The sequence below is a fragment of the Vicugna pacos genome, chromosome 21, assembly GCF_048564905.1.
Source record: "Vicugna pacos chromosome 21, VicPac4, whole genome shotgun sequence".
Classification (NCBI taxonomy): domain Eukaryota; kingdom Metazoa; phylum Chordata; class Mammalia; order Artiodactyla; family Camelidae; genus Vicugna; species Vicugna pacos.
In genome coordinates, this window is record NC_133007.1 from 16,962,036 (window position 1) to 16,974,416 (window position 12,381).

Consider the following 12,381-nt stretch of genomic DNA (forward strand, 5'->3'; position numbering starts at 1 on the left):
CATTAAATGACTGACTTCTCCTCAGACACAATAATCAACTGTCATGTTTCTTCAACTGGAAGCTACACCTCCGGTCTAATAACAACTCGGTGAGGAGAAGGAGAGTGGTAAACAAATCCATGGTACTTGCCTGTATATGTATCAATTTTAAGCCACAACTCATCTGAGAGACATTAAAATATTTTAAACACATGTTAATCAAAATAATATGTAACCATACTAAGCCCTAATTTCCTGTCTAGCTAATTGGATCACCAAAATACATAAATGATATCCCAAATGAAAATTACCTGGATGTTAATATCTGCAAATAGTTTCAGTTTAAGATACAATTCTTAACAAAAATACAAAATGTTCAGGATTTATGGGTTACCAGGATCAACAATCTACACAGAACCAGCTTCAAAATATTTTTATAATCAATAACTGGAGACGCCTGAAAGCTAGGTTAACATCAGATCTGGTAATCCACTGTCCATCTCTCCAAATTGCAAGATAGAGGTGAGAGCACCGTTGATTCTAGACCATTCGATCTGGAACTGGAAACTGCAAAAGAGCAATAAGGATAAACTCAGAAATAAGAGCTGCTAAACAGTTTGCCATTCAACTTAACCTGAAGCAGAAGTTAATGGTTAAGAGCCTAATAATGCTCCTAACTGCATGCTGCCGTAGCCAAAATAGGTCAGAGACCTATGTGTGCCACTTAGCCTCTTTACACTGCAGATTTCTCACCTGAAAAATGAGGACAGCTGCACACACTTCATGGAGCATTGTGAAGATCAGTATGAAAATGCACACAAAGCCAAAAAATGCACTGGCACAAAGACGTGGTAAAAGTAAAGTATTTGTTATTATCACTAGAAATGAATACGTTTGTTAGATGGTATAGAACGTCTTCCACAAATTTTGCCTGTGTATTGGTCACTAAAAAGGACCAAGATCATGAAAACAGCCTTATAATTTGGAAATCATCTTCAGCTTTTCAGCTAAATCTTACTCTTTCTGGACCAGCCAGGCCAAACTTCTGTTCCTTGAAAGTCCTGCGTTTTCACTGGTTTCAAGAATTATGTAAATACTGCTCTCTCTGCTTAGAACATTTTCAACCCCACTTCCTACTCCCAGCCTTAAAGTGATCAACCTGCAGTCACTCTTCATGTTTCAGTGTAAACACGGCTTCCTCAGGAAGCCCTTCCTAAACCGTCTTGTCCAGATTGGGTGTCATATGCTTATGCCCCTACCTTATTCAGAGTATTCTGATCTCCCATATTTTACTCAATTAACTATGAATAGTGTCACTTAACATATGATTTGTCCAACAGACTGTAAGCTTTGAAAGGACAGACAGTACCTGTCTTACTCACTACTCTTTCTCCAGTGCTGGGTGCATGGCAGGAAAAGAAGAAGCTCCATACTTACTGAATTAAACAAGTGCAGAAGGACCAGTCAGGAGGCTTAATTATAATCCAGTTCATGCTCACAGTGAGAACTATTACAGCTCCTGATAAGCTTACTGTCCTCGTTCACTCATACTCTAGTAAGATGTTTCAAGTTCAAAACCTAAATACCACCTTTTCAGACCCCCCCCATCTCTTTAGCTTTGTTGCTAAGCTAGGCTCAAGCCTGTCATGTTCTGTACTCAATATGTCTATAAAAACAGTATTCAGAAGAAAGCCAAGCTACTCAAATCATCTGTTGTGTTTACTGTGTCTTCACTCAAAAGGATGCTTCTGAAGAATTCCACAACTTAAAAAGAAAAGCAAACTATGAAAATAAAATACCATTTACCAGTTTAGGATCCAATGGGCCAGAAAAGTGAAGTGATTTGTTTACATCATAAAGCTAGACAGTGCTACAGACAGAACAAGGATATAAGTTTCTTGTTCTCAGTTTGTCTTTCCACTATGGAGCCTTTATGGTGCACATATCTTGAACCACAGTTCAAGATAATCTAAGGAATAATCTTGAAACACAACAAGTAATCATTCAGTGCTACCGAGACATCTGTAAAGCTTTTTTAAACTATAGATGGCCAGATCTCTATTTTATTAGAAACTCAGGACGTAGGCCCTGGGCCTTTCCGTGCTGAAAAAGTTCCATGGATGATTCTCACTCCAACAAAGATTGAGAACCCCTAATTTAATCAATCAAACATCAATTGCTAAATGTCTACTCTGTCCCTAGCAGTGTGTTCCTGCTCCAAAGGCTCTTAGGAGGAGACAAGATTTACTTATATAACTCAATTACAGAAGAAAATAAGACTGTATAATGAAGTGCTGAATTAGCTAAATGAACACAAATTAAGTGCTAAATTCAAAGTAGGACAGAAACACAGGCTTGAGAGATCAGCTATTTGAGGAGACAAAACAGTGGATAGGTAGGTCCTGTATGATAAACAAAGATAACCTTTTTCAAGCAGTGCACCCAGCAGGAGTCCTAAGGACCCTGTGAAAGTGCCTTATGTAGAGGGAGGAAGCTCTCCCTGCCCCTGTGCCACTCAGAACAGCTCCACTCCCCGTTTTAACATTAAGCTTCTGCTTAAAATTCATTTTGAAAAGAACCCCATTGGCCTTTTGCTTGAGAACTCTCTTACTTATGAATGCAAAAAAAAAAAAAAAAAAGGAGGAGGAGAAGGAGGAGAAGGAGGAGAAGAAGAAGAAAGTCAGTGGTGAAGTAACTTGTCCCAAAGTTACAGGTAATCAGCGATCCAGAACTTAAGTATCCCAACTCCCAGTGCCCTTTTCCCGACACCACACCACACACCACGACATTTCAAGGAGGGGACAGTGTGAGCTCGGGAGTAAAGGTTCTCACAGAGCATCCCAAACACCAGCCTGACCAAAACAGTGGGTTTACTTTCAGGTCATGCAAGTCTCCAACTGGGACGGGACTGTGAAACAGGAAAGAAGAGGAGAGCCCACGTATCAGAATAAAATATAGCCACCCTCCTAGAACAGCTCTTCAATACAAAGTTGTAGGGAGATTTTTTGAAAAATTAAAATCTGATAAAAGAAACACTGTGTTTGTGGTGGGCCTATAAGGGGACTTCCTGGTGGAATTGTTGAGTCATGCTCTTTAAGGAACTAGTAAAAGATAAGAATGCATTGGCAGGGGTGGGGGTAAGATAACAGAATGCCCTGAAATGAAGCTGACAAGTTTATGTTTGCTACAATGCAATACCTCCACTGTAAAGTTTTCCAAAGATTACTAGGGGAGTACCGCCCTCTCCCGAGGTGCTTGCTGCCCATGGAAATGTACAACCTGCAGCAAGGCGCCCCACAGAATCAATCTAAACGCTAAGGCTTCTTCTCTGCAGCAGCACAAGTAATAAAATCGCTGATTTTACTCTTGTGCTCATGTAAGAAAAACTATTACAGTACTTTAAAAATGCTTCTGCTATCAATTTGTTACTCCCCACAGTATCCCTCTAACACTGGTATTATCATCATCTTATTGCTGAAACAACTATAGAAGCCAGTGCCAAAGCCAAAATGAGATGCCTAGAATTTACAGTGCTCAGTCCACACACACACAGCGGCATGAGCATAAATCTCAGTCCTAATATTTATACGTTTATCACACTTTTAATTCAGCAAAACTTTTTCAATTTTCACAAGAAACTTGTAACCTCAGAACAGTCACCCAATCATGTCTCAAGTGACATGTCTAAAATTGAATTAATTGCCTATTCCGCCAAATGGCTCCCTCTTTCAACTTCCCTTCTTTCTGTTCATGGCACTGCTTTTGATAATCTAAGCTCAAAACCTTGGTAACCTTTTGACCCTAATTAGCTGCTAAACACTCTGAATTAAGGGCTTTGATCATGGCCTGGTCCAGAACAAAAAAATTCAATGATTCCTTACTGCCAAGCAAGTGAAATCTGAACTCCTACACCACCAACGTACAGCATGCAGGGCTCTTCATAAGAGTTCCAGCCAGCCTTCCATCACTCGCCAATATGCAGCCTCAGGAATAGCTAACCTGGAAGTCTCGCTATTCCTCAAACACACTTAGTGCTTACTAAGCACATGACCTTGGGACAGTCACTTTATTTAGGCTTTATTTTACTCAGCTATAAAATGGGTAAATAATACTTGCCTGAAAGGAGGAAATGAGTTAATGAAATCGAGAGTGCAGCCATAAATTTTAAGGTATTATAAAAATACAGATAGTATAATTGTATCATGGCTACAGTGATTTTTACTTACACCTGCCTTGCTCCCAAAAGGATATAAAGAAGTCCACACAAAGCACAAAATAGTAGGAGTTTAAAGATGGAGCAATAAAAGAAATACAAAACAAAGGTAAGGACCTAAAATGGAACTGGAAATGAAGCTAGAAAAATGGATACCATTACTGTCCGCCTAAACTTTCAGGTTAATAATTTGGTCTAAATACTGTAGTTTTTGATTTGAAAAGGAAACAAAGTTAATTAGTTCAGTGTTCAAAAGACTAAAAACAAAACCACTAGTCAGAAATAGAGTTCTTCCTATAAAGACCAGGCAAGAATTTCTCCCAAAGGTCCTTATTCTGTGTGATGTAACTGAACAATGTTCTCAACATCCTTATTATGGATTGTCTATTTCATTACATCATTATTAGATTGAAAGCCTCTTGAGGCCCAGTAATTATCTTATAATGTTTGTATCTCTATAGCACTTAAAGCAATTAGTCAACAAACCACATACCTCCGTTTTTTATACTGGTTTCTGTGGATCCAAGCTCTCCCTTCCTATTTCAATCCATCTTGCATATCACCATGTTAATCCTAGAACACCGCTCTTATCATAGGATTCCTTACGTCAAAAACCTCCAAACAGCCTCCCTGCACATAAAACAAATACCTCATTCTTTACCTATACAGCACAATCTTAAACACAACCTTCCCTGCAACGCTCTTCCCTGTCTTCTCATTCCTCTAAATCATTTTCGCCCTTTTAAATTCAGCTTAAAAATCTCACCTTCTACTAAGTCTCCTCTGACTAGTAGCAATGTGGTAGAAGGAGAGATGGGGGCACAGGGAGGAGGAGCCTAGAAAGTCTGAAGTCTTGTGTTCTCATCCATTACTCAACAGTTAAGAGACTGGGCAAGTCACTAAACCACTGTGAGAACACTGCTTCATCTGTAAAGGGTTTAAGACAGTCGGTATCTCAATTACCTTCCAGCTATAAAGGTAGGATACTTTGGTTCCTGCAAACCTGGACACACCCTGATCTCTACTCTGATCATTATTATGTATTTTAATATGTAGTTACACTCATTCCTTGGTATCCACAGGCAACTAGTTCGAGGATCTTTGCAGATAACAAAACCCAGCAATGCTCAAGTTCCTTATATAAAAGGGTATATAGTATTTGCATATAACCTATGCACATCCTCCCATATACTTTAAAATCATCTCTAAATTACTTGTAATACCTAATACAATATAAACAGCTGTCCAGGTTCAACAAATTCAATTTTTGTTTTTGGAACTTTCTGGAATATTTCTTTCCAATATTTTCCATCTGCCGTTGGTTAAATTCCTGGCTGCCCAACCTGTCAATATGGACGGCTGACTATGTATATATACATTGTTTTAAAATTTTCCCTGCTAAGTAAACTTCATAGCAAAGTCTTCCACAGCAGAGTCATATTCCCTAGTTAGTCCCAAAGACAACTGGCATAGGACCAGGTTCAAAGCAGCAGATACTTTTTGTAAGCTAAGAAATGTTTAAATAACTATTTTTAAAAGATTGATTATAATATTCTTGCCTGTTGCAGTATGAATCAGCAAAAAAAAAAAAAAAAAGGCTTTTTCCCCCCCACAAAGCAGACTATTAAATAAGTGTACTAAAACAAGAAAACAGCTAAGTCACTTTTCTCTGAAAAGTATATTCACTCTGCAGGTGACAAAGCCAGTCAGTACAACTCCATTGCTTGAGGAGGTGACCACACGTTAAATAAAGTGAGTTATTTAACAAACACAGCATAATGTTCACTTCCCAAACATTCCTGTTTATATCTTCTACTGCAAAGAGACAGTCCAAAAAAAAAAAAAAAAAAGAGACCTACCGTAATTTTTATTATTTTACTGATTTAATTAGTTAACTTTATACACTATTGCTATGATTCAAACATAAAAACCAACAAAGTTACACAGAGAATTATGAAATAAATCATGTGATAAATTTACTTGCAATGACTTTCAATACTGTAGGACAAGTAAACCTACTACCAACACTTATATTGTGCTAAGTTTTGTGCTTTCATATTAGCTTTAAAAAAATTAATATTGTGTCCTTTTTTGGATAAATATCTATTTCCTGGACAGTACTTTTAAAAAAAAATCTGATAAATTGAGAGGTTTGCTAATCTTCTTTTGTTCATTGCTGGGCCTGTCTGCAAAATTTAGCCAACACTAAACCGTTGAGTATTTGCTTAACGGGGGGGGGGGGTGACTGAAAACAAAAAACACAGGAGCTGAGTACAAATAAGATATCCCATCAATGCTCAGTAAATTAACAACCTATAGTTAAGAACCCAGAACTCTATAAACTACATACATTATATGCAAAGAGCTTCTTCAAATCAGAGGTTCTGAAACTCAAGACAATTCTCATATTCCAAATTCTAAATATACTGTAAATGGATCAGTAAGTCAGGCACTGGCTCCACTCACGCTATTTTTGTTTCCATTGCTATTACTGCCGAAAGAGTTTGTAAGGGCTCACTGCCAGTTTAGAACAGTTAGAAATATTTCAGTACGAAGTAAAACCAATTTATTTCTAAGAAGAAATATAAATCTACTAAGTTACTCAATTATCTTTATTCACAAAGTGTCAATAATGCGCAAAAATGTTCAGCAAAAGGAGATGGATAAGGCATCTGTGAGCCACAATTATTACCTTTTTCTACCTTGATTCCACTCAAAACGGTATTTTTAAGCAATACAATCAAGATAAGAATTAAGCAAAATTTGGGCCCAAAGAGTTTCCTAAAAAAAAAAAAAAAAAAAAAAAAAGGAAAAGGAGGGAAGAATTCATTCAGGAGGGATGCAGAAACTCAAGCAAGGCAGATGTGTAACCATCAAATCCACATTCTAACTCTCTGACACCTGATACTAGATTTCCTTTAAGAAATAAATAATAAACACGTTTGCTCAGGCATTTAACATTAAAGGAGGCAACAGAAACAAGAACCTGGGTGACCAAAAAAGGGGCATGTTTTGTCTGTGACTTCTGTTCTGTAAACAATAATTATCTGAATAGTTCTAAACACAATCATTTCCATTAGGAAAAAAACATTCCTGCTTAAGATTTGGCCTCACAATAAGTCTTTATTAATCACAAACACTGTGCAACTGAACCAACACGTGCATAAAAGTAAATTAATGGCAGTCACACACCGGTATTTTAAAAGAAAATTAATTTTAATAGTGCTTGAAAGAAGACTAAAGCTGTGGGCTTTCAACATTAAAAACAGAACAAAACTAACTGATCAGGCAAACATCACCACATAATATCACAGTCCTCCTAGTAAAGGAAACATATTCATGAAAGTGAGAGATCAATTTTAAAAACACAACCTAAACACATAAACCCACACACCTAAGTTCAAGATCAAGCAATACAGATTCAAGAAATTTTAAACGTTTCATTTTCAATGGAAAATACTTCTGAAAGATAACACTCAAACTTCCAGTTCTGTCATTTTAGCACCACCTGTGTAAGACACTCAAGGCTCCTTTAAACACCTCTGGTGGCTTTATAAGAGCAATTTAACATCCTGAGCCTTCAACTTACTCCAAAATTTACTGGCCAGATGAGTAACAAACAATTACTTCAAACTACGCGGCAATGAAACACATCTTACTTCTTCTGCTTTATACTGCTTATCGATGCAGAGAATAGTAAACTTCAAATATATCAGAATACTACACCATTTAAGCCTAATAGTTGCTGTTCGCTTTTTCCTTGATTCCTGGGATTTTTGATGATGACAAAATGAAAGGAATTAGAAATCAGTCTGGGGATGAGGTCAGAAATTACTTGAACAGAAGCGGCTGGAAGAACGGTCCTTTTAGATATTAAAAATATCTGGTCAGCTATCACATGAATTTTCAAGACCTGAATTCCAAAGTACCATTATTATTAATAGGTGGGGCAAGTTAGGGAAGTGATGAGTTTTCTGAAAACTTGTGGGAAGCCACCTGACAGATGCAAAAGGAGACAGGCAGGTTATAAACTTATGAAGGCTCATGAGCAAATACTCATGATAAAATACTCTATCAAGCTTGGCTCGTAAGTCAGAGTTAGGAATAAAGCACTGCAATTCTACCACATTCCCAGGACATTTTAATCATCACTTTAAGATAAACTAGTTAAAAACATGATGAAAAATGTCTAACAGGAAAACCTAGTAATATGTCAAAAATCATATGTGGACTCACTACCTCACCAGTGGAACAATATTAAAAATCACTAATCAATCAAAATAAAATGCACAAACTTGTTCAGACTAAATTAAGACAAATCCATAAAGAATTCTGAATTATTTTTTAAAAAAACTGTTTACAGAACACATGCTTTACTGGAAGTATTTTACCTTATTTTAAGCACTATAATTTCAACCTAAAAGAATATATAGCCCTTAACCTCTTTCAGTTCACTCTATTCACTGAAATATGTTCTAAGGCAAATATGATCTCTTCTTCTCCTGGGCTGTACCCTGATTAAATCAAGAAACAGCTTCCTACTGGAGTTTGGTGGATCACAAAAAAACCCATCTAAAAAAAGCATGCATATGGATCACTCCTATGATTAGACTTATTAAAGCCCAGGGTCTCCATATGATAAATTTGAGGGAATGAATTTTTACAACAGCATGGAAGCCAACCAAAATAAGGCCAGTTAACAATACTCATCCTTTCCTGCATTACAAAAATTATAACAGGGAAATTTTGTTTGTAAAATGCAATGTACATTTTATCACCTTGGATAAAATATCTATAGCCTCGGTAGTGGTTAAATTGCAGCTATAAAGGAAATTGTCCCGAGATAAATGGTTTCCCTATGAGAAGGTTTCACTGCTACACTTCACCTCAGGACAATAAATCAAATTAACTGCACCTTGTCCTCTGTCCAATGACATCATCAGTTTGACCACATCTTGGGAATTGGGTGCAAAAACACATGCTATTTAAGGCATGAAATCATATTACTGTTTTTTGTCCATTCAATCTCATGCTTCAGGTCTCTGAAGCAGTCATTCACCAGAATATTCTCATGAAAGCTATAGTTTTTTTTCTTTCTACTGCATTCAGGACCTGCCTACTGAAGGTGAGAAAAGAAAAACAGTGAGAACTGGTTATTTGAAACTGGCTCGCTTTTAGCCCATCAAATCTAGAATTCTGTTACCAATTAAACTGAAGATTAAAATATGTACCTAGCAACTGACCAACAAGTGCCTTAACATAATTTCAAAGGTTAATCACACTGGTGTTAAACAACACTTCTCTGATACCTTCCTCTCCTAGCAGGGCTTAAAAAAATCACCAATGAGAAGCAACACCATGTTTTTAAAAAAAATACGTTACAACTCTACAAAATAAAAAAGAATGAAAACTTTACCAAGGGGAAAGTCCCCAAATAAAAATTATTGTTTCCTTTAAGCAGCAAAAGTTAATCTGCCTTTCACACACCAAACACCCTAAGTCTACATAAAACATAAAATCAATTTTGACAACTTAAAGAAGAGGGGTGGGTGTGCTGGAAGGGGAATAAGTTTCAAGATCAGGGCAGACACAATGCCCGTGTTTATTCTTCTATTTTCACTCATTTAACCATGGCACAAACACTCAAAGAAATCATAACCCCATTTCTGTTCTCAGGAGTGCTACAATTAAAATAAGCAAGTTTATGACAGTGATAGCACAAAATTGTTATCAGCCCACTTTAAATTAGAATGAAGAAATTGAAAAGGGAACGCAGCCGTTACAAATTGAGAAATTTTTTGTTGTTAACTGAAATTTCTAAAATACCTAGCTATTCTAGAACTACTAGACAAAAACTACCGGTTTTACAGATACTACAGACCTTTACAGAGTCTTAAACTGTTTAACTTGGGGTAGGAGCCAAGGGCAGGGGTGAACTAGCCCCGAAACAAAGTGATTTTCTTATATTAAAGCAAAATAGGTTTCATTCGCCTCTGAAAATGAAAAGGCAGTTTTTTTTTTCCTTAGGCGCAATATTATGCCAAACTGTAAGAAAGTCTTTTTAAGAAAAAAAACAAAACAGACAAAGTTGATGCTTAGCTAGGAGCTGTCTGAACGCTGTTAAGGCCCCAAGAGGGTTTGTTTTGCCCGCGGAGGAGGGGTATGTGTGTGGAAGTTGCGGGGGGAGTCATTTTGGTTATTAGTAAATAAATCAAGCGGCAGAGAACATGAGGCCTAGGCCACTGCTAGAGGAGCCAAGGCCTAGCTCTCCCCCTTCTCTTCCCAGCACAGCCTGGGTTTGATCTCAGAGCCCTGTGGATTGCCAAGGAAAAAAAAAAAAAAAAAAGAATCATATCGAACCACAAAAGCACATGGGGCGAATGTAAAATATAAACACGGCGTTGGGCTGTGAGTGGCTGTTATTAAAGGTCTGAATTACTAAACATGAGAGGCGGGGAAAGCCAGGCGGCCATTTCAATAATATAAACCTCCCCGAATTAGACATTATTCAAATGAGAGAGGTTCGGCTAACCAGTCAAGAGGACCCAGCAAGAACACAGGAGCACAGAACCAGGGAGGGGGATCCCCGCCCCGACCCAACTCCCAACAGGAGAGGGGAAACCAAGAATGTTATCAACTTGTCAGGCCAGCCGGTAGTGGGGCAGGGGCAGGGGCAGGAGGGCAGCGCTTTACATCCGAGTTCCCGGGAGGCCTCCGGGCGCTTCTGGGGCTTGGGAGCGAGAGGCCCCCGAGGGCCCGCAGCCCCGTCGGTCCGGGTCAAGCGCAGAGGCGGGGGGCGGGGAGGGGCAGGAGGAGACCGGGATCAGACCGCACCGGACACCTCCAGCCCAACTCCCTCGGGAAACCACGGCAGAAGGGGGACGGGGGGCTTTCCCAGGACCTACCGGGACCCCCGACCACCGGCCCGCAGCACATGGGGAGGCCCCGGAGGACCTGCCCCTCGGAGGGGAACTTTCCCCGAGGACCGCTTTCAACCCGGTCCGCCCCCCACGGGGGAAGCGGACCCTGGCGCCGGCTCCCCACCCCCTCCGCCCCGAGGCCACCTCGCAGCGCCCGCGACCGCTCACCCCTACCCACCTACAGCGCAGGCCTGGCTCGGGTCAGGCCGCCACACGGGGGACAAGTGGGGCGCGGCTGAGGTGCCCGGGGCCGTGACCCCGGGCTCAGCCCCGCTTGGACCCTGGTGCGGCGGCTGGGCGCGGGCGCCCGCAGGGCGCTCTCCCCGGGTGCACCCCCGGCCGCCCTCCGGGCCGCCCCCCGCAGCGAGCAGAGCCCCCCCCGCCCCGGCCCGCTCCCGGGGGGAGGACGCGTGCGGCTGTCCGGCCGCCGGGGTCCGCTCCAGCCCCGCCGCCTCCCCGGCATTGTGCTCGCCGCCACCTCCATTCCCCCTCCACGCCCCCCCACCCCGCGCCCGCCCGGCCCGGGTCGCCCGCCCGCGCCCCGCCGCGCCCCGCCGGCCCAGCAGCTATGAATATGTAAAATGTCTTTATTGTCCTCTCCCTCTGCCCCGGCCCCGCGGCCCCGCCGCGGACCCGCTCGGGTTCGGGCTCGGCGGCGAGGAGGCGGCGGCGGCGGCGGCGGCCGGCGGAGGAGGAGGGCCGGTGCTGGCGGGCGGGCGAGCCGGCGGCGGGGTGGGCCGGGAGCAGGAGGAGGGCGGTGGATCGCAGCCCCCTTTGCCCCTTGTCTTCCCCCTCCGCCTGGCCGCTCCGAGCCTCTTTCCCCCTCCGCTCGGCGCCCGGCGGGGGCTCCGTGCTCCCCGGCCCCCCATCTCCCCGCCGTTAATTATAATAATCCTGAGTACTAATAAATTATGCTAAGTCGCGGGGGGGGCAGCGGGAGCCGGGGTTGAGTATGAATATGAATATGTAAAATGCTGTAATGATTACCTGCTGCTGCTGCCGCCGCGGCTGAACTCTCATCTTGACTCGCTGCTCCTCCGTCCGCCATTTTGAATATTTTAACCAAAATCGCCCGGTCGATAAACCCTCCCTCGCTCCGGCTCCCCTCCCCCCTCCCGCCCTCCATGCCTCCTCCCTCCTCTCCGCCCCCTCTGGCTCCCTCCTCTCCCCGGGCGCGCGCCAGGGGGCGCGCGAGGCCGTCCCCTTGGAGGAGCCCCACCCCTTCGGGCGCTCTGCGCACGCGCCCCCTGGCCGCTGTGGCTCTTTAGT

General features: G+C 42.0%; 1 protein-coding gene across 2 annotated transcripts in view; it reads right to left on the bottom strand.

Moving 5' to 3' along the window:
* The window catches only part of POU2F1 (POU class 2 homeobox 1), a 135,931-nt gene extending 123,751 nt beyond the window's left edge, over positions 1-12,180 (bottom strand). Inside the window, exon 1 of one of the 2 annotated variants that reach the window (XM_006211083.4) lies at positions 12,100-12,180. In XM_006211083.4, coding sequence (XP_006211145.3) covers positions 12,100-12,160 — 61 coding nt within the window. In that variant the 5' untranslated portion in view covers positions 12,161-12,180. Of the gene's footprint in view, positions 1-11,097; positions 11,151-12,099 lie in introns of those variants that run through there. The other variant, XM_072946199.1, reaches the window with a different exon arrangement.
* Between the last annotated feature and the right edge of the window lie 201 nt (positions 12,181-12,381).